Genomic DNA, 27,946 nt, shown 5'->3' with positions numbered 1-27,946 from the left:
TCTCGTGTTTTGAGCGATGAATGAGCCGCATACCTTAGCTGCGTTGATAACTGTATTCATGCGCCAGCGTCCTGCGACCAATGATACGTTTAACAACAACAGCCTTGTTAAAAAACAAACAAAACAAAGGCGGGACTTTTCTGTACATATAGAGAACTGCGTCAAAATGATCTCCATTTACATGAACCTGAAAAAACAACTATAGCACTCTAATCTGCATTCCACGCCAGTAGCTGCAAATGTCCCTGATCTGATCCAAAGCTATCTGCTGAATAGCCCTCGTCAATGTATACACATCTGGAGTTTACTTCATCTAAAAACATATTTGATGTACATTAATAATGCATATTCAGTGCAGTAAATGTACACTTTCTCCTCCAGAAAAGTTTTATCTTGAGCAGCCCAAACGTTAAGACTGATCGTTCACGCATTTTCAAAAACACCGAAAACAAATAACAAAACAGTTTTGAACCAAATTCCAACAATATGCGACAAATCTTTATCATAAAAGGTTTTGGAAGACGTTCTCCTACAATAATCTTTTCAATATTTTTTTTCACAATAACTGTCTGATACTAATATTTTGTAGTTTAAATCCATAGAAAAACAGACTGGACGTACGTCAATCCTACTCGTCCAGCATTAATTTGCATGAAAAAAAAAACATTCTCTAGATATTTCCCCACAAAATTCCCAAACTTTATGAAAACGTATCTAGAGCAACAAAAAGCGAAAATGTTCACGCATGTACGTCGTCCATCCAGTTTTCAACATCTACGAGAAACGCTGCGTCATTTTTAAAAACGTGCACTTTGCAAAGTTTTCCAATATTTTAATTTGCAGGCTAACTGGCTGTTGCCGTATAAATGAACAGCCAAAAACCGCAAAAATCTTCGCTCTATTTTGTGTTGTGTAAAAGCCCTGACGCCGCCTCTTACAGCAGCTGAGAAAGTGAAGCAACATTTGGGGGGGGGGGGGGGGGAGAAGAACAAAATCACGAGATTCCAGCATTGAATGAGAAATCGTTTCTGACAATCATAAACCGCCTGCTGTCCCCGATTTTAACATCGTAACAGAATTTTAAAATGTGAGAAACCACACACATGGAAGGGGGGGAAAAAATAATTGATGCATAAGGTCTTTTTATCGCTCTTATAGTGACGCACACCGCACACATAATAATAGCTCTCCAGCGACAATCGCGAGTTCTCCTCCTGCAAACCAGATGTCAGACAACAACGCGACCAGCTGCTCCTCTAATCTTGGCGAGCTTCAGGTCGCGTCGTGATCGGCTATCGTTCCGTTCCGTGTCACGATTGCGCAGTCTGCGGCTCGGCCGAACTCGGTGTTGCCCGCGCCCATCAGGATTTGCGATCAGAAATATTGAACGGGTATAATGTACAGGTGTTTTTCAAGTCAAAACCGGCCGTAACAGGCTTTGCTCTGACCACCCAATCAGAGGACGGAAGAATGTCGACGTCGACGAGCTGGCCCCCGCGAGGACAAACTGAAATCTGATTGGTAAAGAAACAGTCTCATTAATACAGTTCAAGTTACATCGGCCAGCGCGACTGATTCGGAAGGCCCTGGGCAGATTAGATTCCCATGGCAACACATAGAGGCTGGAATCTGATTGGACAAAAAAAATAATAATCAATCAATCTAACAACCACATGCGCGCACGTAACTGGAAGCAGCCCAGAGAAACGCTATCGATAGGCTGTTGCGAACAAATTCAAATGATCTCTTCGAACAACTATTAGAATTTAGGTTGTAAATGTAGGTCATTGCAGAGGAGGCCTCGCCGGCCCCGATCTGTCACCACCGTGTTGCCCCGCTGTAGCGGAAGTAGCTTCTGGTAAACAAGGGGGCGCTTTACCAGAACGGGTCCACTGTTAGCCAAAACACAAAGTACGTGTCTGAAATGCGAGCTGTTGTCCACGCCACCAAAACATGTTTTTCACTGAGTTGGGGGGGGGGACGGGGGACATCAGCTTGTGAATGACGTTTAAAACAGCGCCGTATGTCGGCTGTTGCGTAAGCGCAGCGCGGGGAGGGCACGAGCGGCACAGCGCAGACGGCGCGCTCGATACGACCATCCCACCGCAGAGAGATGGGCACAGCGTGTTCCAGATACTCGCAAGTGAATCAGCTCGGCAAAATTGTTGCTCAGCGAGTGTGAATAGAACTCGCCGGGTGAGATTCTCCTCCGAGAACACCTTACCCAGAAATCTATTCTTAGCATTTCTCGCTTACCTGGAGTACAATCACATGACGTATTTGTTGGGGGTCACAGAGGTCGCGAGAACAAACCCGAGCACGATTTTGGCTGATATTCTTTTCGTTATCACTCAAGGCATTTTCGCTGGGATTAATTTCAACTACACTCGCTAGTAAGCTAGTCAACAATGAGAAGTACAAGTCAAGCGCACCAGGACACGTTGAGGCGAATCGTTTGGACAAAGAACCAAAAGTGGTTTCGAGGACTCCATTCAAGTCCAATTTGTTGAGGTACTGCTTGTGTGCGTTTCTGCCAGTAGCATGTGCTTATGAATCTCTTCCTCTCTCACACACACAAACACACCTTTTGGACAAGATGTGACCTTGCGGCGCTGATTTATGGCGAGTTCAACGGCAAGTCATCAAACCTCGCTGCCATTCTCTGCCCACACGCAGCGATAGCGCCGTTTACACGTGGTTCAAATATGATAGCGATCGGACAAAATGTCCGGGACGAGTTCATTTTTCAAGGCCCACTGAAAAATGCCCAAAATGACTCCGTAATGTGGGCTTCAAACCAAAATGGCAGGCAGGCTTCTGTCTGTCTTTTTCAGCCAGGTCTTCTTGAGTGTTCTTGTGGATCTATACTCGTTATTGACACGCTTACCAAATTTCATGTTGCTAAGGAAACTGGCTTTGGGGTCTGAGTTTTCAAAGATTTCAGGGGAACAATAGTGAGGGGGGTGCGGCCTCCAATCGATGCTTTAGAATTCTGTGGATTGCGAAGGATCGTAAAAGGAGGGGGGGGGGGGAGGGAGTGCACTACTGGGCTGCGACCAGCAGAGGCGCTGTCGATTCCCTTTCGACGAGAACAACTTGATTGTGGGCTATTATTCTGCTTCAGTACAACAAGTGACTTTGAAAGAGCAATTCAGGACATCCCCAGAGAATCTTCTCATTCGAACAATACAATTGACCTTTCATTTTCGTCATAGTTGATGACGGAAATGTTGCCAGCTGCCCCCCGAATGCAGAAGGCCCGCTGCAAGAGTTGTCCTTTTTTGTTGTAATTTCTTGCAAGAAAGAGAAGAAATTGCATAGAGGCAAGCCCGGAACGCAGCGTACAAGGTCTTCCAATTAGCAGCTGAAACACAATTATCGGCGGCTACTGGGAACAAGGCGTTCCGCGCAGAACCTCGGCTAATGAGCCACATGCTGCTTCATCATTGTCAGATCACACGTAGCGAGCGGCCTGCCGTGTAAAATTCCCACCACAGCCGGCAAACGTCGTCGTCGTCGTCGCCCCTCGCATTCGGTCTCGTGGTCTCGAACCGCACCTGAGCCGAGATCCCGTCAACACGCGCGCCGCGCTCTCCTGCCAACACGGCTGTCAATCAAAGCCCACCTCGCTGACATCCACCCCCTCGGGCCTTTGCACTTGTCACAGGGGGATGCGCGGCGGCGGCGGCGGGGAAGGCAGCCGTGAAAGCCGCCACGTACGTTCCGAAGGCTTTGTCAATAGCGTGTCGCGTCGCGTCGTGCCGCGATTGCGCCGCGTGTCATCATCATCATTCCGCAGGCTTCAAAGAGACGGCGGGCGGGAGGAAGCGGCAGACGAGGAGCCGCGTTCGCCGAAAAATGTTTCGCGGAAAGGGGGGAGGCCAGAGGCGGGAGCGTCAATTAGAGGCAACGGCGACAAAAAGAACACAGAGACGCCGCCGCTACATCAGTTTGGACGCCGCTAAACGACGTCTAATAATAAAGACGTCGTCTGCACGACGACAGCAGCTCAAAAGCTAGCACGCGCTGAAGACGAGCAGAAAGCGATCTTCCTGCCAGGCTTCTGGGCACCATTTTTGCATGAAGGGCCAAGTTGAGCAGCGCCCCGTCAAATTCAGCAGGTGGCGCTGTGGTGCAAAAAACAGCAGCTTCCCAACCACGCCGTGAGAGATCAACGGGTGTGCCACGCGAAACAATCCAAATTCACTTCAGTGGTACAAAAAAAAAAAAAAAAAGATTTATTATTTTTTTTAATTTTTTATTTTATTTTATTTTTTTTGCAGTTTGGCATTCACATATTCGCAGATTTTTTTGTGGGAGCCTCTCCGTTCTTTACTGCAAAATTCAGCAATTGGCTGTTTTTGTGCTCAGTATTGCTTTGGCGCCATCTTGATGTGAAGAAAGTATGTTGAAGTGACTTCAGGAGTTTCATTTCCACAAAAGGAGTGCTTTGCCGCCATCCTGCAGCATCGAAAGGCAATTTCTACTTAATTACTTTCTCGGAGCGGTCAATTAGAGCGAGACCGCGATGTTTTTTTCAGCGCGAATAGCGATTATCAGGAGGCCGATAACCGATATTTGGAATAATGCAAACTGCAACCGTTCATTTAAATGCATTCAAGCAAATGTTTATTCAACAGCTTTACAGATTTGCAACATTATATGTTTTTTGTTTTTTTTCGTGTGTGTCCCCCTGCCCATCTTCGACAATAGGAATCTTTCTTTCAACATTCTAAAAGTGCTCGCAGCGTCAGCGGCATCTCACCAAGTTAAATGACAATTTCAACAAATGACAATTTCAACAAACGACTAGCTCTCTGAAGTTTGAAATTGATCTCTCAGCGGCCGTCGGATTAAAAAATAATAATCATAGTAATAAAGGCAAATGCCGATATGCTTCAAAAAGGGTTAAGAAAAAAAGGTTTCTCAATGACTTATCAAAATAGTTGATTAATTTGAATTTGATAATTTGATAGTTGATTAATTTGAATAGTTGATTAAATGAACATTGAACTCTCGTTCAATGTTCATTTATCCACCTTATTGGTCAATGACTGTATGTGAAGCTATCGTTGTTCGCTATCAAATATACTTTTTTGTTCATATTTGAGATCGTCTGGAACGGATTCATTGGATTTACATTCGTTCTATGGGAAATATTGCTTTTCGACTTTCTGGATTAAGGACCCAAAAACGGAGGTTCCACCGTAGTGCCTTGGCACCAACATGCCACAAGGGGGCGCCGAAGCAATACATGTGATGTGAGACGACACTTTCGACTTGAGAACTAAATCAGCGAATAGGTGACTTTTTCAGCAAAGAACAGGGTAGGTTGAAAACAGCAACAAACCGGTTTGTGTTTGTGAGTCGGTGAGTTATGCAGAGGGAACACTGCCGTGGTTATTTCGCGATTCTTGCACTTCTCATATCAGCGCACCGCCGCGCATAGTGAAATGAAACGTCCATTTGTTTCATTGCAATGATGCGGGCCCGCGTGCAGAAGGGGCGTTAAAAGACGGACTAATAGCGCTTCCCCGGCGGATGTCTCCCTGTGGCCTCGATCGGGAGGGGGAGGGAAGGGCGGGGGCGGGGGCGGCGGCGGCGGAAGCCGGCGGCACTCACGCTCCATTAGCGGACCCACTGCCGCGCCGCTCCGCCGGTAATTTGTGTAACGAGGTTGCAGCGAACCCGAGCAGGCCGGGCCTCGCCGAGTAATAGCCTCTCCTTGCTTCCCGTCATCCCGACCTCATTACGGATGCGGCGGCGCTCTCGCACTCGGACGTTACGCTTTTCCCTGAAGCCGCAGCGCCTCCAAGCGCACGGAATCGGTACTACACGCGCCCGACCGCTTTGACTCCCAAGGACTCGTGGGTGTCCAACTTCAGGCCTGGGAGCCTCCATCCGGCCCGCCACATTCGCGGTTTTTCTTGTTTTTGTGGTTCACTCGATATTTCAAGTATGTATCCTTAAATATTTGAATACAGATATAGCTCTGGGGGGGGGGGGGGGGGGGGGTCATGCTGCCTTGAGATATGAATTTAATTTAAATCATAACAAATAGTTGAATGTGTATTAATCACACCTTTATATGAATCTTTTCAAATGAAATGTATAATAATCTAACTTCAATCCCGGGAAATAAATGACATTATTCCAGCAATGACCAAACTTGAACAAAGAAAGATTTCATTTTGTCAATTTATTGATAATATTAAGACCACAGACGGTGACGTTGTCAATATTAGACAGTATGGTGTTTTTGAGCGTGTCCATGTGTGGTGACCCCGCGTGCAAGATGGATGGCATTACAGTTTTGGGATTAGTATTTTTTTGTTTTGTTTTGTTTTGTTTTTTTTAGTACATATGCAAGATAAAACAACATACATGTACTCAAAGCAGTGTACAACAGCAACTAGTTAAAAAACAAACAAACAAAATCCACTGTTAACTACTGAAGAACTCAAGAGCCACTAAATAACAGAAGGAAAATAGTTCGGGGGGAGTTAAAAAAATAAAAATAAGGAGAAAAATCACTTGTTGAAGCTGCAATGCCAAACCCTACTAGAAGTCTACGTCACAACAGCAGCCACTACTAGTTACTAGTCGGTGCAAACAAATACGACTAAACAGTAGATTAAACGCAGCCAATTATCATATTACAATGAAACATTACATCATCGTTAGTATTATAAATTACATTTACAGTACATATCTACAGATATGATGATGATGATGATGATGGAAACGGCGGCGTGTTGATGCACAACACACATAACAACACACTGTCTGTCACTCGGGGAGCATCAAAGATCTTTTCAAATAATTTCTGCTTTCGGTGTAATATTACAACCGAAAAGGAATTGCATTGGCCGTAATAAAGTCGCAAGGGTGCAAAGAAATTGGGCAACTTAGGAGAACAACGTTGAGAACGGAAAAAAAGTTGCAATGTTGGGATAAAATAGTCCATTTCACATTTTTATTTGATGGGAATGAAGTCCAATATTAGAAAACCAAGTGAGAAGATTCAGGGGAAAAAGTCCATTTTTGTGACCTGAGATTTTTTTGGGGGATTTTTTTTAAAAAGACTATGGATGTCATACGAGAAAAAACTCATGTTGGGGGATTCAAATTGACAAGTCGCAAAAGTCCCCCAAAGAAAGGTCATTTATGAGAAAAGTGATTCTTTAAAAGATGTGTTTTAAATTAACAAACATTTTACAAGAATCAAGTATATTATTACAAAAATGTTGGGATATGAGGACAATGTTTTTACTTTAAAAAAAATCAATGATTAAAATAAAATAAAAAATAATAAACTCCAGGGGAAAGTTGTAATTGGAGAAAAATTTAACATTCCAAGGAAAGTCATCATTTTACCCAATTCTCATCATACAATTTGTAACATGAGAAAAGTAGTCATTTTACAAAAATAGAATCATAAGATTTTTGATGTTAGACCAATAAGGTTGTAACATGAGAAAGAAAATGTCATTATTATGAGAAAGAATTATATTTTGCAAGAGCAAAGTCTTAAAAGTAGGAGAAAAGTCCCAATGCAAGAAAAGGTTTATTTAAGTGTAAAATCATAATATTACAAAACTAAAACAGACTACAGCTGCGAGTGTTGTCTTTAATCCATAACGATTCTTGGGGGAAAAAAATAAAAAATATTATTCTAAGTAACTTAATACGTATTTTTATCCTTCGCAAATTGTGTTATTTTCTTCTCGGTGTTCTCCTAATACTCGCACAGTTCCTGCAAATGATCCTTTGTATGCCATTTTCAGAAATAAATTGGGGGGGGGGGGGGGAGAACTGGAGCGCAACAGCTCCCCCTACTGTCGGGTGGCAGATTTAATAAGCGTGGAACTGTGTCTCCTTGAGAATCTAAAGACAGGAGCCGTTTTTCAATGATGGCGTCGGTCTACCGCGAATGAAAAGCATCAAGTCAAGTGTGAAATGTGCGCGAAGGCGACGCTTTGAGTGCAGCCGGCGCCGGTGTGCCAGCGTGGCGTGTGGCACGCACAGCGGCGGGTCGCTTGCAGGCGGAAATGAGATGTTTTGAGATCATTCAAGGAAACAAAAGTACTCTCGTCTGTCTCTTTTTTTGTTTTTTTCATCTTCTCTTCACCTCACTGAAAAGACAAGACAATTATCCATGGAGCCGTAATGAGAAACTAATCATGTTGTCTTTTCTTTTCTTTTTTTTAAATAAACACACACACACACACACAAAAACAAACACACACACCTGCCACGTGACGTCAGCTAGACCATCTCGTACTGGTTGGCTGTGATGATCCTGGACAGACAGCAGGCCAGCAACATGCCAATCAGCTGAAAGACAAATTCCACAAGTCAGTCAAAATCCACGTAGAAAAATGACTCGAAAGCGGAAGAGCTCCAAAATTAATCTTCACATAGATCGCGCTTTTGCTGGAAGTAATAACTACATAAAGTAGCTGATGACAAAAAAAAAATAATAAATAAATAAAAAGATTCACATTAAATAAAGGCATGGAAACGTATCGAATAAAGTTAGCAAAATATTAGTCATGTAAGTAAATACTGCATTAAGGTATTAAAAGTATCGCCACTTTCCGAATGTCTCGGCGTTTTGTTTTACCTGCGAGAAGGCGATGCCAAACGTGACACCCGCGATGATGGCCATGTTGGTCTCCATGAATGAAGTGACCAGCTCGTAGCAGCCCTGCGCGCGCACACACGCACACACACACACAGGTAAAGAGCCTATAGGAGCGGCGGGCGGGTTGCACACGGCGCTGACCTGGTGATAAACTTTGCCGGGGGCCACGGTCGCGTTGCGGAGGTCGTCCGGGTTGCAGTCCATCGCGTTGACGCAGCAGCTGGCGGGAACGCCGTTGGACGGATAATACACGCTGCCGAACCAGCTGGTGTAGTTGCGCACGCCGCAGCAGCGCAGCTACAAACGCACACACACGCACACACACGCATGCGCGCGCACACCGGGGGAATACATTCAAAGTATAAACGTGTGTGTATCGAGGATCTTTGATGTTCTTAGTTTGGTCACATTCGTAAAATTCTGAAACAAAACCGTACAGTCGATGTCTTCGGTAACATGGCCTAACTGTCGTACAAGAAGAAAGGAAACCAATAAAAAGTACTTCTGTGTCAGTGTGGTCGGCGTACCCCTAGTTGTACGTTGCCTCCCTCTAGTGGTACGTGATAGAATCACTGTTCACAAGTTGGTTACTTTTAATCTTTCATCAATTTTGTGTGCGACACATTTTAATTCAATAATTGAAGTGCAGTTTTGTTCGTTTTCGTATATTTAAGCAGTGTTGACGTTCAAACTGTGCATCATGCTTTCATGAAAAAGTGCTGCCCTGCATGCACATTAGCATTTGCACACACACACAAAAAATAAACTCGATTTGTGGGAAATTGTAAACAAACGCTGCGCTGAGCTTGAAACTAAAATCCAGTAAAAGTGCTCACCCTTTTCGAAAACACCTGACGGATACAAACTTTTCTTTTTGGCATTTTCACGCGAGTCATTAGCCGTGAAGTTCCCAGCGACGTGCGCAATTATGACGGGCGGCGAGCATTTGCGGATTTGCGCTATTCGCTCTCCGGCCCGGTCCCCGTCCGCCGCCAAGAGCGGGGGTCCGACGTATCTGCTTTGGTGCCACAGAAACTATTTGAAGTGAGTTGAGGAGCTTCATTTAGACAAATGTAGTCCTTTGCCACCATCTTGTGGCATCCGTATGCAAATGACCCTTTTAGGTGTGTCAATCAAAAGGGATTACCGTACGTTAAGACTGACAGCGTCCTTTGTGTGTGTGTGTGTGTGTGTGTGCGGCTTACTCTGCGCTGCAGGCTGTCAACGGCGCGGCTCGCCTCGTCGTCAGCGTTGTAGTTGAGGACGGCGTCGGTGTACGTCCTGTGGAAGGTCCCCTTTATCTGCGGCGCATGCAGAAAGCGACGACATCGTCACGACACCGGCGGCTTTATTTAGATTGACGCTTTGGGGTTTTAGCGCCGGAATGAAATGCGCGCTGACCTCGTGGCGAAAGACAAATCCGCTAATCCCGGCCACCAACTCGGCGAGGAAGACCAGCGACAGAAACATGGCGTACTGCGGAGAGGGAGAGACAACGCGCTTGACGTGCGCTTGTTGGACACAACGATAACAAAGCGCAGTTTTCTGCGCTTCCTGACATTTCGGTGAGCAGGTTTAGTCCCATGAAAATCTGAGAAACCGTTCTCGGGATGATGCGGCGCATTCCGACACCAACGGCAAACTAGAAATTCTGATTCTGTGAAATGTTGGCACAGGTCTGGATCTGAATTTAAATCAATGGATATTTCTTTTCACTTCAGGGGTTACAATCCATTTGTATCGGGGCCACGTGCAGGCAATGCCCCACAATACCCGCTACGACGGGAGGATTTATAAAACAAAATAAAACGCTTGCTGTGTGCGGCCTCATGTGCATGACCGCCACCTACAGGATTGGAGTGGCCACATCCGCACAACTTCTCCATAAGAGGGTCGCGCACGTGCTCGACTTTAATCCCATCCGACTTTGGGCGAGTGGCCGGGTACACCCGAGGTCAAAGGGCACAAGACAAACAAACGCTCACACCTACGGACGATTTCGAAGCCTTCGTCCGTGTTCGGGGAACGCGGGGGGGAGCCGACGTACATGGAAAAAAGCCGCACGAGCACGGTGAGAATGCAAACTCCTCACACTCCAAACTCGGAGCCAAGGTCGAAACGTTCGGCGTGCCAGATCGTCAGCCGGTTGGACTTCCGTAATAATTACACGATCAAATATTTTACAAAGAAATCACTTCTTGTTCCTCCGGATTGTGGCGTGTTTATATCCCCGATATTTCTGCACCATCGCTGACCAATTTGTCTCGTGCCGCCACAACGCATCGGGGTCGCTCGGCCACTCCGATTCAGGAAGCGTTGAGGGCAAATCGATTTTTTTCCCCGTTTTCTTCTATCGGGTGGGGGGGGACCAACCCCGAGAACGTTCATTGGCAGTTTATTCCTACTTATTGGAGAATTATTGGGGTTTATTTTCTGAAGGGAAGGGAGTGATTCCAGACACTCCTTCTTACCAGCTTCAACATCCACGGGCTTCCTCTGCACGTGGCGAAACATCCGAACAGGCCGAAAACCACGATGACGGTCCCGGTGCCGATGAGCACGTAGGGGGCGTTGGTGGAGTTGTCGGCGATGAGCGAGATGTACGGGCCCAGCATCAACTTGCCCCAGACGCCCACCGCCAGCAGGATGGCGCCGGTGATCTGCGGCGTGCGGAAGGAAGCGGCGGGTGAGCGAGCAATGTTTCCCGACCTTTATTGACCTTTTTTTTCTGTACCGTTTTACATTAAAAACAACAAAACAAAACAAAAAAAACAACTCACAGCACATCACCAAAGAAACATGTAACAAAAAGTAAGAATACTGAAATGGCGACCTCGTCTACTTGCTCTTTTTGTGCTCAGGCCAAAGCAATGAAAGTATCGTTTTTCCATCATCATCTTGTCGTCGTTAGGTTCAATTTGTTGATGGGTTTTTTTTCCCCCCTGCTAGCTGCGTCAAGGTATTAAAAGTATCGCCACTTTCCGAATGGCTAGCATGTTCGCTAATACTATCGATAAGCCTGAAATAAAGGCGCTTTGTTTGTTGAATAATTGAGCAACTGAATACAGTCATTTATGGAACACGGGCTCACGATTGCGTACGTGCAACAGGATGTCGTTGATGCTTTATGATCCTCCCTGTTCTAAGTGCTTTGTCGCCATCTGGTGGCATTGATATGCAATTACAAATAGTTTTGGGGGGGGCTGGGGGTGGCGTCAGTTATTTGCGAGTCTAAGAACATTTGTTTTGTCTGCCACTTTTTGTTACAAACCTGGTGATGTATCACTGTGCAAAAAAGATGGCGTGAGCAGCGAAAGGAAGCGGCTTTTTATCCCAACTCCCTCTAGACGGCGGATCAAGGTGGAACAAGAAAGGGCGCCAATTAGAGACGGGGGCTGCGTTTATGCCGCGCGCAGGATTGCGATCACCTGCCTGGCGAAGAACGGTGAAAGAATGGCGGCGCATCAAAGGCGGCGCTTTGATCCGCCGCGAGGCGCTTCCTCCTGTTGCGGCGCTCTTAGCATTTCAAATGAAGGCAGCGGATAAAAGAGCGGCGTTGTGCGAGGCGGCCGCATGAAGCGGTGGCGTGCGCGTCTCGGCTGGGAACGCGGGGGGGGGGCGCCCGCCGCAGACGACGACGATCCGCCCCCGAGCGACGGCGGGCCGTCATCCTAAACCTTCCGAGAGGCGGCAGCTTGCCTTCCCGCTGTCAAGTCGCGTTGACAGCGAGACGTCTGTACAAAATGTCTCCTTTAAACCTCGGAGAGAGAGGGAGGGGTGGGGGTGGGGGGGGGGGGCAAAACAAGAAGCTGGACTCCGGCGGGGAACGAGTCGACGAGGCAGGAAAGCGTTTCCTGGGAACGAGTCCGTCTTGGCCGGAGGTCAAGCGTGCCACAAATACGGACGGCCCGACCAAAAAAAAAAAAAAAACTGGTGCGAATTGAGAATCCTTTTCCCATAGGAAATAGGAAATAGCGACACTTTCGCATTCTTCACCGTTGTAAAGCGTAACGCGTCATTTTCAGATTGCGAAAAAACCTCATGAGGATCTTCAGAACAATCATGACGGCGGAGACGTGCGGAAACATTGTTTGAGGACAACGTTTCTTTTCTGCCTGAGAAAGAATTATTACCTTTTGAATGATAACCACCGGCAAAATTGATTCTCGATATTAAATTCAGTGGCGTATGTCTTGAGTGTTATTGCTCAAATGAAATGAAAATGACCCATCAAAAAACATTAGCCACTGTAAAATCAACCTCAATGAAAGTGAACCCTGCTGTAACTCGCTTTCTTATTCTCACTGCGCTTTAGCGCAGATTTTTAAGCAATGTTTTTTTTTTTTATGAAACAATTACATATTACAGTGAGACAGACAAATAGACGCATGAACATACATCGGCGAATGTGCAGGCGGGCGTGCGTACATAATAATCAACAGACGTAACAACGGAGGTTATGAAATGTAAGCATTCTTAAAAAAAAATAATAATAAAGCAATGACGCAAATCATAAATGGTGTGAATTTAGAGTCGCGCGCCTTCGGCGTCGTCAAAATCGTATCGTCGTTTTCCAGCACGCATCTCCGACTTTGGCTTTACTGTCAGGTGTACGAGCTTCCGACTTTGTTGAAAGTATCGCTGGCATGCGTGAACCAATCACATTCAAACGTATGTTAAATGGGAGTCGGCGCACACCTGCCGCCGTTGAAAGTGCCTCCGATTGACCCCAAATCAACTTCAGCTGCTCCCGATATTCGCGTCTCACGTCCGCCGACGGCTTCCGCATCAGAGGGATTTCATTGTTCAAAAGTATCGGTCGGGAGAAGAGGACAAAAGGATTTCCAAGGCACCAAATATCCCCCAAAATAATAATACGGCACAACCAAGAACTGGATGTCCTTCCAAAATGGATGAGAAGGCGAGAAGAAAACTGGTCTGGGAGGCAGGCTGACATCGGCATCGAAGGAACTGCAGGAACTGCCGGCAAGTACCGGCCAGCGTGACGACAATCTCCCGTCTTTCTCTCGCTTCCGAGCTCTGCGATGGCCAAGACGCACTTGAAGTCTCCAAAACGCGTTCTTGAGCCTTTTGCCCGTGACTCCAAAAGGAATGTTCGGCGCCAACGCAATACTGCTCATGACCAAAACGACAGCCGAGCGCGGGCGGGCGGGGGTGGCAGCGTCACGCTTCGCGGCAGGTTTTGGGTTGGTTTTTTCCCCCCTCCTTCTTCGTATGGAACTCGTGCCCGAAGTCAACGTGGAGGGAACTACGAACAGTTCCACGGAACAATTCGGGGGTGATCCGAAGAGTGCGATGCGCAAGAGACACGTTTGCTAGCAAAGAAGCGTGGGCAAATATTGCAAAGATGCGCCACACAATGCTAAAAAGTATTAGTTTGAGGGTGTGCATATTTGTGCAGCCAGGTAACTGTAAATCCCCCCCCCCCCCCCCCCGTTTAAAAAAAGGACAGTTTGTTTTTGAGTTTCAGTTTTACAGGCTACAAGACACCGCAAACGTTTTGAAATGATTTGTTTTCGTTTTATTTTTCTGATTTTTTTCTTCGGTGAGCGCTATGTCGACTTCTGATGTCTGATGCGATGACGTCGACACGCCTCATACTTAGCTATAATCGCGCTTTCTACACGATCTGATCATATGCTGCCGACACGCATCAAGTCACAGATGCTTCCTACGTGCTACGCGCGTCCTGCGCCAATCTCGTCTTGCGTTCACGTTCCATCCGCTTTCTAGGTAGGCACGTAGTCGTGCGTCAGACGACGTGTGTCTGGGCTCACATTGACGTATCCATGGCAACACGCGTTTGACAGCGGCATACTGCGCGCGTCCGCATCGCGCCACGCACGCACGCGCGCGCGCGCGCGCGGCCGAGGCTTCTCGCGGCAGGCCCGGCCCGCCCCGGCCCGGCCCGGCCCGTGACGAACGACTTGAACGCTCCCGGTGATGACGTTCGCCCCGCTCGACGGCCGAGACGCGGCGAGTCGGATCCTTGAGTCGAGCGTCAAGCGAACGAGCGCGGATACTTTGGACATCCGAACCACCGGTGACGCCGCAGCTATTAGCCGCCCCTTCCTCCTCTCCCTTCACCATCCTCATCCTCACCCTCAGCTCAATTGCAACAGCCGCACACGTCGAGAGGAGCGACTTACCCAAAAGACGAAGGAATAGACGATGAGGAGGGTCTTGAGGCAGGTGATAACCGGTTTGGTCTCCATGATGTCGCCGCTGACGAACCGACTGCTGCAGCACCCACAGCGTCACTGGCGCGCTTCGTCGCGGCGGCCGCCAGGGGGAGCTCGCGGCGGCGCCGCCATTCACCCGCGAGGAGGACCAACCAACCAAACAAGTCGGAGCTGTGCAAAGGCCAATTTCAAGGGGAACGAGCAGTGTTTCGTTCAATAGTTACATCACGTTTCCATCACGTCGCGGCGGCCGCCAGGGGGAGCTCGCGGCGGCGCCGCCATTCACCCGCGAGGAGGACCAACCAACCAAACAAGTCGGAGCTGTGCAAAGGCCAATTTCAAGGGGAACGAGCAGTGTTTCGTTCAATAGTTACATCACGTTTCACCGTTTGGCTGAAAGTACACTTTTTATTTTGACTTGCTGAATCATACAACTTCGGAAAAGGGGCTTCATTCGAGACTCGCAACATTTTTGGGCGAGGACGCAATTCCACGTCATGTTCGTAGCATTCCACAAATGAAAGACAATTTGGATTTTAATTTTATGAAGTGGAGACTGTTGACGACTCTTTGCAATACGAGAAGAGGGGGGGGAGGGGGGGGGGGGAAGGTGGCACTGTCGAATAGATTGGAAATAAAATCACTGTTCATGTTTTCAACCTACGCAAACTGGAATTTGAAGGGATCCAAGTAAATATTTGACACCATGACAACAACTGATGTAGTTAACTTTATGCAGTAAAAGGTAAAAGAACATGAGCATGCGGCCAAAATTGGCTGTGTTCTGAGGGTTAAATGTGCACGTTGTTAGCAGAGGCTGGCAAAAATACAAATATACAAAAATATGAACTGCAGTGCAAATGTACAGTCCACATTTTGTGTCCGTCGGGATGTTAATATCAATATCATCATTGTCCAAATGTTGATTGATGTCCTCACTTAAATGTGTCATCTTTGGCCTCGGGGTACGGCAATTAACATTTTGGTAGCGACTAATGAGGACAATTATTATTCCCGCCTCGGTTTATACGGTCAGGGCGCCGAAGCTGCGCAATTGTTTTGAAACGATCACGCGATTCGTGAGAGTCTTCGGCGGCTTCGACGCTCGGGACCCGCCCGCGTGTGACCGAGCGCCGGCGACAAACTTCGTGACTCGATTCGTTCGGATTCGAGTTCACAGAAGGTCGATTTTCACGATTCTCGCAGTGTGAAATAAGCCACACACACACAAAAAAAAAGGCAAACAAGGACGAAGTTGCTTTATTTATACAAATAAAGCAAAAAAAAAAAAGATCTTTTAAAATAACGGTTTACGACGGTACCCATATGGAACTAGTTTGCGGAGCGGCGTGACATTATGTCGTCAAGCTGCACAAGAAAGCATGCGCTCACTTACCGCCTCACTTGCTGTTCTTATTTGATCGTCTTACATACAAATATTTACCGTAATCGTGACTTTAAGGGCGTGTAGGTTCGCGATAGACTGCGACATGTTCGGACGTTCGTACAAACTTTGCTTATGTCGCCGCCAAAAACGCTTTGGAAAAAAAGATACGAGAGGAAGTCGTAATGCTTTGAGAAGAACCAATATATATATTAAGAGGGGGGGGGGGGGGGGGGGGACAATGTAAAATAACAGAAAATTCCTTATTTTAATGAGTAAAAAAACAATACTAAATGTTTTTATCGTAACTATAATTAGTAGAATAATTTGTTAAGAGTCATCATGCGATTTTACAAGAAAAAGTTATTTGAGGAAAAAGCGGTAATTGAGAATCAAGTTGAAATGTGAGAATAAGATTGGAATAACACGAGAGAAATGTGAGATTGCAAAAACAAAGTCATGTGATGAGAAAAACAATTGTGGAGAAAATGATTTGATTTTAAGAAAATGACAACGACCGTATTGTCACGACCATAAGGCGCACTAAAAAGTCTTTTCAATTTTCTCCAAAACGGACGGGGCGCCTTATCATGCGGGCGCGCCTTATGTGAGCACCGAGTTCCGAAATCTGTAAATGTTGTCGTGTGACTTCGATGACCGACTGGCTGAGCAGTTCCCCCGGCAACGAGACGAAAGCTGTTCATTTCGGATCCAGGAGATGAGGACTTGGACGGATTCGCCGATGAGGATTGATCCAAAAATAACGTGAGTACATTGTTAAATACAACCGAACTCAGTTTTGCTCCCGCTGCTTTTTTAAAGACATACGCGAGCATGCATGTTTTAAGATAGCGTACGTGTTACCGTGCGCGCGCCTGATGTACGTGTTAAATACAAAAACAGACCCCGTAACTGAGACGGCGCCTTTTAACGCGGCACACGGAAATCAACACGTTACAAGAATAACATGATTTGACGAAAATGAGAAAAGTGTTACGATCATAAAAACTTATTTCCATGACCAAAAAAAAGTAGTAGCCCCTTGCGGAGGTAAGTAGTAGAAAGTACAGATAACATTTTTCAAATGTAGTGATTAAAACTATATATCTAGAAAAAAAGAGAAATACAAACACGCACAGAGAAAAATGTACTTCGCTCCAGCAAAAAAGTATTGTAGTTGGTTTATTCCCACCACTGAATGTCATGTAACATGAATAGAATTTGGGGTGCTCTTGCGGTGGCTCGTCGACAAGCGGCAAGTTCATGAGGTGATACCAACTCGATCGACCGGGATAACCTCCGCTGAACACGATAAAAGCGCATCCCGTCGTCGATATTTGTGGAAAAACCCAATGAACGGCAAAATAAACGCATCGTACGTTTGTTTTTGTTTTGGAAAAATCCGACGACGTAATCTCATTGAATGTGGCGACGCTGCTACAAATGACGTTTTGTCTCACGAGCAAAGTTAAGCGATCGACCGGAGTTGTGTACAAATATTATTTCGCCACTAAATCGCGTTGCAGCTAATGTACACGTTTTGAGCAACATGGTCGCCACGGTGACGGAAAACAGCGGGTCGTTGCTTGCGAGTTGAGACCAAACTTTTTACCGCCTCCAAAAAGACTTTGCTCTCCAAACATCACCATTCAAAAACGAGGTTTTATTCCGAAAAAAGCATATCGTTGCAAGCCACTTGAACGATTTGGTTTTCAATTCAAAACATATTGCATATAAAAGTATCCATTCAAAGAAAACAGTTCAATAAATGCGAATGTATTGTTCTTGAACGTTGAATACTGCTAACGTGTACTTAATAATGTACCGTCCTCGAAAAGTACGCACTGTACTGTTTTCAAAACAAAACAAAAACGGGTCGTGTGGCATAGCATGCCGCTTCATTCTAAAACGTTTGATTGTATATCACGTTTTACACGTAAACGTTATTTGTATCGGATTCGGTGATTCCTTTGCGTACAACCCGTGGTACTTGCAGCACACTTCGAAAGTCACCGCATCGAACTCAAAGGCCGGAATGTTGCAGCGAATGAACGAAGTCATTTTCCTTGACGTGCGAAGACAACAGTTAAGATGTCGCATGAAAACGTCCGCCACACGTCACGAAGGGCGTCTAATTGATTTATTGGTTTTGAGGACACGTCAAAAACATCCACACGGGAGACGGCGGCCCGACGCCTGAAACGATGACATTTCCCAGCCCGCTTGTGGGATTCCCTGACACGCGGGCGGCGTCCCGCATTTGTTCCAACTCCGCTACAAACTCCGAAGGTCGGACGCAACGTTGCCGGCTCGACCTCGCGCCCCCATCCGGCGGCGGTGAGGTTCACACGCAGCAAACCCAACGAGCGGTCGCCACGCTGCGATTGGTAGTTTTGAAAAGTCCTGAGCGGATTGTTATTGTTCATTGTCCACGTGGTCGAAAGCCCATCCCTCGTCGATGACATCGGCAGTTGCGTCTGCTTCAATCCTCGTTTAAAAACGTGTATTCTCAACGCATGAATGAATTGTGCCTAACTCAAAAGAGGTTTGAAACACTCCCACGTATTCATCTGGCATACTAGACATCGGGATTAGAGGTTCGTCAGCCACTGTCCGAGAAGTCCTTCACCCCGAACCGAACTCGGACATCCAGGCTTCGTATCTTTCCAGGTCCGCAGCGGAGACTGACTTGGAGATCTTCCTGAGCGTCAGCGTGAAGTCCTCCATCATCACGGGCATCTGCAGCTCTTCTTTGGACAGGGCTCGGATCTCCTCCGGGCTCAGGCCCTGGATTCGCCGCCGCATGGCCATCATTGACGCATCCCTGAGGGAGAAGATTGCAAAGATGTCCGGGGAACAGTCTTCTTCTCCCGCGAGCATTCATCGACGAACCTGCAGACGTTGGTGACGTCGGCTCCGGAGTAGCCCTCCGTCTTCTCGGCGATGACGTCCAGGTCCACGTCGGCGGCCAACTCCACCTCCCGCAAGTTGATCTTTAGAAGCTCCACGCGACCCGCAGCTGCACAACGTTCGGAAGGCATACATAAGGAAGCCCTTCTCACGCTTCAAAAACATGAAAGTAGGGGGCCATTTTACACCTGACGAGGTAAGAGCGGCGCTGTAATGGAAGCCTTTGTTACACTGCGTATCAAATCAGACAATTTTCTGCCTTTTTCCGTGTCGCCGCTCGGTCTAAACGAAACACGGACTGAGCGACTTTCTGCCTTAAGAGGTGGAATCGGAGCAGTGATGGAAGCCCCCTTTCACGCGGTCTCTCAAAGTAAGTATTTTTCCATCTTCTTTCTGTGTCGCTCTTCTATATAAACACAAAATGGGGGGGGGGGTAGCGTTGACCCGGCAAATTTCCAAATTCCGAGCCGTACCGGAAAAGCAGCCCCGTTCACGCTCCCTACAAAGGATCGCATGAAATCGTTTCAAATATTTGTTCCATTGTAAAGCCTCGCAAAAGACCTCCATTGCAATGCGACGCAGAGAGGAATTTATGCAATTTGGGGTGTTTATTTGCAAATCATCAGCACTGTTCAGCGCAACCTCCGACGGACTCGTGATATTTGTGACGCGGCGATCGGCGGCAAGCAATTGCGTTGCGTATCTGTTTTACTGACGTGACATATTGTGAGCAAACGCAACAAGGCTCGTCAAGGTTTACCATCCCAACGGCTCCCCGGCAAACCCGATTGTCCCGCGCCGCTTTTAAGCGTCACCTGTCGGCAGAGGGATGTAGATCCGCTTCTCCAGGCGTCGGCGCAACGCCTCGTCAATGTCCCACGGGAAGTTGGTGGCGGCGAGGACCATGACCATCTTGGAAGGGTCGTCGTTGTCCCGGGCGCCACCCACACCTGGAGGAAGCGAAGCATTCGAGCGAGGAGATAATATAGTGAAGTGTAAGAAAAATAAACATCTTTACCATCCATTTGAATCAGAAGCTCGGATTTGACCCTGCGACTGGCTTCATGTTCATTGGACGTTCCTCTTCTGCTACAGATGGAGTCGATTTCATCTATGAAGATGGTCGTCGGCGCGTAAAAGCGGGCCTTGCGGGAGTCACGCAAATCATTGCTTTTTGTTGCATTTGAGTTCATCGGGAGCTGTCACTCAGTCGGTCGTCGTGTTTTTACCATTTCGAAGAGCAGGCGGACGAGTTTCTCTGACTCGCCTCTGTATTTGGAGGTCAGGGTGGACGAGGACATGTTGAAGAACGTCGTCCCGCATTCTGTCGCCACGGCTTTGGCCAACATGGTCTTGCCCGTACCCGGGGGGCCCACCATGAGCACACCCTGTCGCAAAGGAAATGGAATTCTAACCCCTAATAAAAACACGGTGCCATTTTCTACATACTGAACAATCCCAAATGTTACTTTTCAGTTTGTGGAAAATTAATTTTAAATTGATTCTGGAGACATCGGTGCTTGACAAGTTTATCCGTCGTAAAGAGCGTCATGAGGTGCCTTAATCTCGACTCTTTCCGTGAGCTCTAAATGTACGGTGACATATATATTGGGAATGAATCAATAATCATTTTGACAAATTGGGCATTTGCAGTGAATTGTAAAATTTTCAGATTTCTGGGGTGTAACCTATTCTCCGTTAGTCGCTGTTTTTCTGCACCCGCCAAAGCCATGTCTAATATAAAAATCTTGCTTTGGCGCCATCCGGTGGCCTCTTTTTGCCATGTAACTATGACGAATTGAAGGGAGGAGTTTCATTCAGTCAGACCACATATAGCCTTGTCATTTTGTAGCATTTCTAGGCAATTCGAAAACTTTTTGGGTAGGTGTCAATGACTTGTGTTTTTCCGCTACTCACAGCAGCGGAGTAGAATAGTGCGTGCGTGCGTGCGTGCGTATACCTTCCAGGGCCGTCGAATGCCCTTGAAGAAGTCGGGCATCCACATGGGCAGCACCACAGCTTCTCTTAGCAACTTCTTAGCGTCCTCCAGATCCGCTATGTCGTTCCTTCCCGAAGAATTCAGAAATCGGCGACGTGAGCGGGAAAACCCCCCTGCAGTGCGTGCGTGCGTTTTCATACCAGTGTACATTCAGGTTGCGGGACACGATGTCTCGCTCAAGCGACTCCACCAGGTCGCCGTCATGTCCCACACCATCAAACCTTTTATGCTCTTTTTCACCTCTCTTTCCCTGATGATTCAAAAAAAAATAAAGAAAAAGAAAAAAGACGGTCATTAGCTCGTCGACGGCAGTTTTCAAGCTACCGAATCCGAGAGCTTTCCATCAATGACTTCGAAACCGACCTCCTCGTTGGATTTCGCATTGCGGCCACGCTCGGCCTTAGTTTTGGCCTGCCCGCGGCCTTCTTGTCCTTCGCCCCGATGCTGCAGACCAGGAGAATCTTTCTTCTGCTGCTTCACTCCGCTGTTGGGACGCTTTGCAGCGACAGGATTCCTACATCATGCAAGCAAATGTCCTTTCTGACATGTCGGAAACAAGGCTTTGTTTGTCTCTTGATACATGGCCGTGCTGTGAAAAAGTCTTTGCCTTTTTTGAAAGGACCTTTTTGTCCATTTCAGTGTGAACGTCAAAAACGGAATTCGGTTGTATAATTTGGAAGTGGATGGAAAAAATGTCAGCGTTGAAATTGCCATCAACATAACTCAGCTACCATGAAAAGATTAACGCTGCACATTGTGTTCTTTTTTGCTAACCTTATTTCAAAAGAAGTAGCCTCAAACAGAAGCGTCGGCAATTCGCCGTCTGCCTTCCGTCAGCCAGGTCCCTCGTCGCCTATCCGATCGACCGCCCGCCGTCCCTCGTGCGCTCCCGACCTGCGTCTTTGTTGTGCGCCATTCGTCTTGTTGTACTTAGTTAATTGGTTTCATTCAATCTGTGTCAGCTCCTTTTGTTTATCCTGTGAGTGGTGTTGCGCAGATCGCCATTGTCTTATGCTAATCCCAGGAAGCATGTTTACCCAAGGCACTTTTTTTCCCATTTTTTGGGGGTCAGCTCTCTCCACCTTTGTCTCCCGGTACTGCCTTCTAATTAAAGACGAACGTCAAAAGTGCAATCTCCCAAAGATTGTACAATTTATACATCAAATCAAATTGTCAGGAGTGATCAACCTCAAAGGTTGCATAAAAACGTGTGTGTCATCGTGCAAGATGTCAATATCTAACGAAGACCTTTCTACTTTTTTTATGGATTTAGAATGGTTAACGCCTTTTTACACTTGCAGCTGCGACGTCACATAGACATCAATTGACTTGAAAATTGAGTGTTTTGTATGTTTTAATATGAAGTGGTTCATGTTTTTTTTTTTTTATAAACACGTGTGAGTTTAGAATGTCAACATGTTACTTAAAATGTTGCCTGAGCAGTTAAACAAGGTGTAATTCTACACCTTTTGCTTGCATTATCTCTTACGCGAATTATTTTTTTTGTAATTCAAACACGATCGATTTCCGCAAAACTTTCTCGATGAGTGGTCAAGGCGCCTGAATTGAACATTTTTCAGTTTGAGGCACGGTGCCGTTACGGCAAACCTCGGTTCCTTGTCACGCCGTTGCAGCACCTACACAATGAATGGGTTTGTTGACGGCACGCAAGGCCTTCAGATTATAACGTACGGCATTGGTAAGATAAAGAATCGTATGCTGGTCTACAGACTTTTGCACGGTAGTCTTTTGCGCACCTGTGCTCCGCAGGCATGGGAGGCGGCCACGCGGCCGGGTCCTCGGCGCTCCCCCCCGACTGAGGAACGGGTACGGTCACCGGCCTCTCGGTCTTGAAGGCTTCGAGCACAGCCACGATACTCTTAATCTGCTCCCACTCCTCGGTCAGCTCCTCTCTCACCTGACCAAACGGACAACTCCGATTGGCCGATTTGAAACGCGATCGCGCAACGAGGCACCCACCTGCTGCCATCGGACTTTAAGCGCCGGGTCCTTGAGGGTCTGGCAGTGCTTGTTGATCTGCTGCAGGACGCCCTGGTAGTACACGCCGGACGAGTCGTAGTTGCCCAGCAAAGCGTACTCGCGACCCTTTTTGGCATTGTCGTAGATCTCGCACAAATTCATGGTGCATGACAGCTAAAAGCACAAAGAAGAAGAACAACACTGATCCATGGGTCCGTATTAAGGATGGGCGTAATAACTGAGGCATCGTGCGGAACTGACGCTAATTAATAGAGTCTTGAAAACTAATAGAGTATCAACTGGTGTTGAGTATTTGGATAATGCGTCTCGAGTCCATTGCCACAATAAAAGTTAGCCTAGCTTCGTTTATTTCTTCCGCTCCTACGACTACGCTGCCTCTCACAGGTCAGTCTTGGTACTACAACAGCCATCGTCATGCGTGTCGTGTGCCGTGTTGGTTATCTTGAATAAATCGCACACTGGGAGTGCGATAAGCACACGCTTGAGGATCTTTTTCCGAGTCACGCTGTCAAAATCAGTGAAGGTGTTGAAAATGGATGTTTGTACTTCACTTAAACAACAGAACACAGCGTAGTTATTTGCAATTTGCAGCATTTCTCAGAGCGCCATAAATCAAACTGCGTTCAGACTTTTGCATTGAAGAGGAGCGACTACGCACGTACAACTTTTAACAACATTTTATCTGAAGATTGTTTGCGCTCGAAGGAGGGAACACGTCACAAATCAGACGGGTAACGGAACAACTTGACCCATCGTTAACAATAGAAAATATTCACCCTGCTCATGTCAAAATAGATATAGGCTAGAGATATTTGCAAATATTTGTGTTTTCTGATGTCATTTTTCGCTTCATCTTATTCAAGCGATGCGGTTCGAGGTGTGGCGGCGCACTAGCGCCCCCGAGTGGCCCCTACCCGCACTCAATGCAAGAGCGGCACCAACTAAATCTGCCCGTACAAATAGAATCATGCGGACTTTTCATTGCTTATTGTGGTGCGGAGCCGCACATATTTCCGAGCCTGATGAGGGCAACCAAAGCATTTCGTTTTGGAACGTCACACTCATCCACTTGCCTTATTCCCACTTGATCATCTGGCTAGCTGTTGCTAACAGCGTCGCCTCCGGTCCAGTCCGGGCGGGCCAGGCCAGGAACGCAACAACAAACCGGGTGGTGATAAATAATCACGAAAGCCGCCACCTCGCCCTTTGTAAACCCCAACAACGGCAACAATGGCGACAATATTTGGATAGGCGACAAGAAAACAATCGTCATACGCGCGTGAAGAGCAAATGTTTGCTCCGCGGTGGAGTGTTACCATGGCCGCGGAGACGCCTGCCGCAGAATGCAGATGGCGCGATTATCGCGCTGCATTCGCGTACGCCGAACGTGTGCCGAAGTTGTCGCCATCCTCGCAGATTGCATATTACAACTCACACACACACACACAAAACGCCCCTTCTTTTGCATTGTACTACCAACGTCTTGTCGTGTTCAAAATGATCTTCTGTCATAGTAAATACGAGCAACTTCATTCAGCACACAACGACATGCCAGTGACAACACTTGTGTGCATCCTATTCATCTGGCGCTGGAATTTAATATGCAAAACGAACACGCGCGTGTCCGTTGTGTGTTCGTGGTGAACTTACATCTTGAAAACACTCACACGTTAAATCGACCCGAGGTCAAAACGATTTTTGACATCATTGCACTCACAACCTCCGAGGTTACTTGAACGCAGCGTTATCGATTTCTCCGTTGGCACCGCCGGATGCCCGAGACATTTCTTTTAGTGAATATAAACAGTATACAACAGTAAATGTACTATCCAGGTCAAATATATATTATAGTTATTCATCGTTGATGAAATAACATATTATACTATACTGTAGATACTTACTTTGGGGCGGAGATGTTCACAACTTACATTAAGAAGTGGCAAATCATATAATTTCTACATGCATATACAGTACCTTGCAATATATAGTGCAACAAATTCAAACCACTATTATGAAAATGTGCAATGGAATAAATGAAACAAACCCAGCTCAACGTTCCTGCATGACGCCACCTTTATTTTGCGTTGACACATGAGACAACAATCACTTCAAATTCCAGGCCAGTCACCTTTGAGACACCGGTTGGAATTCAAGGTGGTCCAAAAAAGGAAGGAATGTCGGCCTTCCGAGGCTTGTTCGTACCGAAGAGAAAAACAAACCATGTCATGCTATCACTAGCGTTGCATTCGAGAGAATGTAGCTTAGCTCTTGCTGGTTACGCTCACATACGTTTGGAAGAAAAACATTGTAGCCTATTTCACTTTCGGTATCAAAGGAAATATCCCTTTCAAAGATCGATTTGGAATCGATTTGTGTAGGTTTCCACTTCCTGTGGGATCATCTGCAACTATTTGTGTTGCACAGTGAAGATTTAGACCGCTACTTTAGCTCCTAGCTAGCTGTCATTTGTTTGGCACTGGTGACCGAAACGCAGTGTTTTATGTGCGTTATGTTATACAGTTTTAAGTTGGAGAGTGAGTTCGGTTCATTTGAAAAAAGATATTTCGTGTTTATTTGTCCTTTTCATTTGTTATTGACATTGTGTTTTTACCTTTTTTTGTTCGAATGATGTTTATGCCACCTGGTGGCATGGAGGGGAATTACTTTTCTTGACCTCCGATGTCAGTTTTCCGGCCCAACGTAAGCGGCGGTCTGCCGATGATCACCTTCTGATTCTATGCCGACTGACGCTGTTAAAATGGTACCAAAAACAGATCTTGTACGGTAAATCGTTAAAAAACATTCAAATAAATAATCTACTGTGGCGGCCGACTGGTTAGCACATCTGCCTCACAGTTCCGAGGTCCGGGGTTCGAATCCCGGCCCCGCCTGTGTGTCGTTGACATGTTCTCCCCGTGCTTTTGTGGGCTTTCTCTGGGTACTCTGACTTCCACTAGCATTCCAAAAACATGCATGTCAGGTTTATTGAAGACTAAATTGTCCGTGGGTGTAAATAGTTGTTTATCTGTGACGTGGGCTTGACTGGCGAACAGTTCAGGGTGAGGGTAGTCCCTCAAAAAAAATAAAAAAATAGAATTGCTGAAATTGCAATTGCTTAGACAATTGATACTGTTAAAATGCTACTCAAAAATTAGCTAGAATTACACTTTGATAATGGAACAACTTAACCCAAATATCACACAATCAATCACTTTGGAGGTTCAACTGTAAAAAAAATCAAGTGCACCCAATTGTACTTTTGTAAGCTACAAAATATATTTGCCACACCTATATATTTGTGCAGGCAATTCATAGATATATATAGTGCAAACGTGTCCCTCTGTTTGTGAAGTGTCACAGGAAGCTCGTGTTAGGAAGCTAACACGATCAGCACCGACAGGTTAGCGCTTCCTGCTGTCTGGCTTTCCACAGATGCCCGACGTCGCTCTCCGAGGGCGGCTTCAGTCTCAGAGGTTTGCAGCTCTTGAGCCTGTAGGCCAGCGTCAGGAAAATGGCGTCCACGTGCTCCTTCTCGGCGGGGTCCTTGGCCGACGTCTCGAAGAGGGGCATGTCGTGCGCGTCGGCCAGGCGCTGCGCCGCCGACGTGGGCACCTCGCGGCGGTCCCGCAGGTCGCACTTGTTGCCCACCACCACGCGTGGCGCCAGCGCCCCCACGGCGTGACGGCCGCACTCCTCGATCCAGTCGGGGACGCTCTGGAAGGTGGCCAGGCTGGTGACGTCGTACACGAAGATGACGGCGTGCGCGCTGCGGTAGTAGTGCTCCACCATGCTCTTCCTGAAACGCTCCTGGCCTGCCGTGTCCCAGATCTGCAACTGGCCCCAAAGGAACAAACATTAAAATGGCTGCATTTGATTAACAACGGCACATCTGCCTCACAGCTGTGAAAGGTTCTGGGTTGGAATCCTAGTTCATGCCCTCCTGTGTGCAGTCTGCATGTTCTCCAGGTATGGGGCTTCCTTTTACATTTGACAAACTTGTTTGTTCAAGTCTTCAAATTGTCCATAGGTGTGAAAGTCAGTGTGAATAGTTTCTTGTCTATTTGTGCCCTGCCCAAAGTCAACTGTTACACAGTTTATTTCTAAATGGCTGTAAAGAAAATAGCTCCAAAAAAAGAAAATAGCTTTTTTTTTTTTTTTTTTAACAAAAACACGGAAGAGTGCCTCCTATTGGCTCGCAGTGCTGACATCATTTTCCACTGCTTCAACCTTCTTTTTTTTTTAAAAAAATAACCCGTAATTTTTCTAAACTACTAACCTTCATAAATAAAGTATTTATTTATTTTAAAAATCACATCACGGTGAAGTTGTCGAAGACAAAGGAGCTCCGCGTCAGTGGCAGCTAGCATGGTGGACTTGTTACCTTAACGACTTCTCCATGGAGCTCCAGTGTCCTCTCCCTGAAGTCAACGCCGATGGTCGCCTCGGGGTTGTTCAGAAAAGAGCCGCCGCAGAACCTGGACGTCAAACACGTCTTCCCCACGCTGGTGTCTCCGATGACGATAATTTTAAAGACTCGGCACGGCGACGACAGCTCCAGGGAGTCGAAAAAGACCGAGTCGAAATCCTCACCGCCGGCGCTTTTGTTTTCTATTGCCATCGCTCATCGTCTCGCCGAGTGAACCGGACATGGACACTTGTAAATCCCGCGAGAGCAGAGTGAGACTTGGCGAGAATGTACACCTTATTCTTTCTTGTATTTTACTTATTTTTTTTATATAAAAGCGATTGAATAGAACAAATAGAAACGTGTATTAGTACATGATATTTAAAATTTGTAAAAT

At 46.7% G+C, this 27,946-nt stretch overlaps 3 protein-coding genes and 1 long non-coding RNA gene across 6 annotated transcripts; 1 reads left to right on the top strand and 3 right to left on the bottom strand.

Annotated features, from left to right (window-relative positions):
- Positions 1-6,190: 6,190 nt before the first annotated feature.
- tspan7b (tetraspanin 7b) lies at positions 6,191-14,944 on the bottom strand. The gene is made up of 8 exons (XM_061691471.1): positions 14,818-14,944; positions 11,119-11,307; positions 10,049-10,123; positions 9,853-9,948; positions 8,789-8,944; positions 8,627-8,710; positions 8,252-8,337; positions 6,191-8,135 (listed from the first exon to the last, which is right to left on the bottom strand). Exons 1-7 carry the CDS (start codon positions 14,881-14,883, stop codon positions 8,269-8,271), a joined length of 735 nt encoding a protein of 244 aa, XP_061547455.1. The 5' UTR covers positions 14,884-14,944; the 3' UTR covers positions 6,191-8,135; positions 8,252-8,268.
- Positions 14,945-16,515: 1,571 nt separating this feature from the next.
- Positions 16,516-27,902, top strand: LOC133410374 (uncharacterized). Its single transcript, XR_009769549.1, has 3 exons — positions 16,516-16,999; positions 18,905-19,514; positions 26,577-27,902. It is a non-coding gene; the product is annotated as an uncharacterized LOC133410374 (long non-coding RNA).
- On the bottom strand, positions 17,386-24,592 carry katnal1 (katanin p60 subunit A-like 1). Of its 2 annotated transcripts, none has more exons than XM_061691470.1 (11): positions 24,218-24,592; positions 23,124-23,297; positions 22,901-23,061; positions 21,507-21,657; positions 21,284-21,393; positions 21,105-21,210; positions 20,374-20,532; positions 20,163-20,289; positions 19,960-20,094; positions 19,127-19,253; positions 17,386-19,058 (listed from the first exon to the last, which is right to left on the bottom strand). In XM_061691470.1, the coding sequence occupies exons 2-11, from the start codon at positions 23,283-23,285 to the stop codon at positions 18,860-18,862; spliced, it is 1,437 nt and encodes a 478-aa protein (XP_061547454.1). In that variant the 5' UTR covers positions 23,286-23,297; positions 24,218-24,592; the 3' UTR covers positions 17,386-18,859. The 2 variants fall into 2 exon arrangements, with proteins under 2 accessions (XP_061547454.1, XP_061547453.1); XM_061691469.1 differs by having other exon boundaries at positions 24,461-24,592.
- On the bottom strand, positions 26,111-27,785 carry zgc:101559 (Ras-related protein Rab-33B-like). 2 transcript variants are annotated; one of them, XM_061691472.1, is made up of 2 exons: positions 27,526-27,785; positions 26,111-26,978 (listed from the first exon to the last, which is right to left on the bottom strand). In XM_061691472.1, exons 1-2 carry the CDS (start codon positions 27,760-27,762, stop codon positions 26,532-26,534), a joined length of 684 nt encoding a protein of 227 aa, XP_061547456.1. In that variant the 5' UTR covers positions 27,763-27,785; the 3' UTR covers positions 26,111-26,531. The 2 variants fall into 2 exon arrangements, with proteins under 2 accessions (XP_061547456.1, XP_061547457.1); XM_061691473.1 differs by having other exon boundaries at positions 26,111-26,972.
- Positions 27,903-27,946: the final 44 nt, after the last annotated feature.

Source organism: Phycodurus eques, chromosome 12, assembly GCF_024500275.1.
Source record: "Phycodurus eques isolate BA_2022a chromosome 12, UOR_Pequ_1.1, whole genome shotgun sequence".
NCBI classification, from domain to species: domain Eukaryota; kingdom Metazoa; phylum Chordata; class Actinopteri; order Syngnathiformes; family Syngnathidae; genus Phycodurus; species Phycodurus eques.
This window is presented reverse-complemented; position numbering and strand designations above follow the sequence as displayed.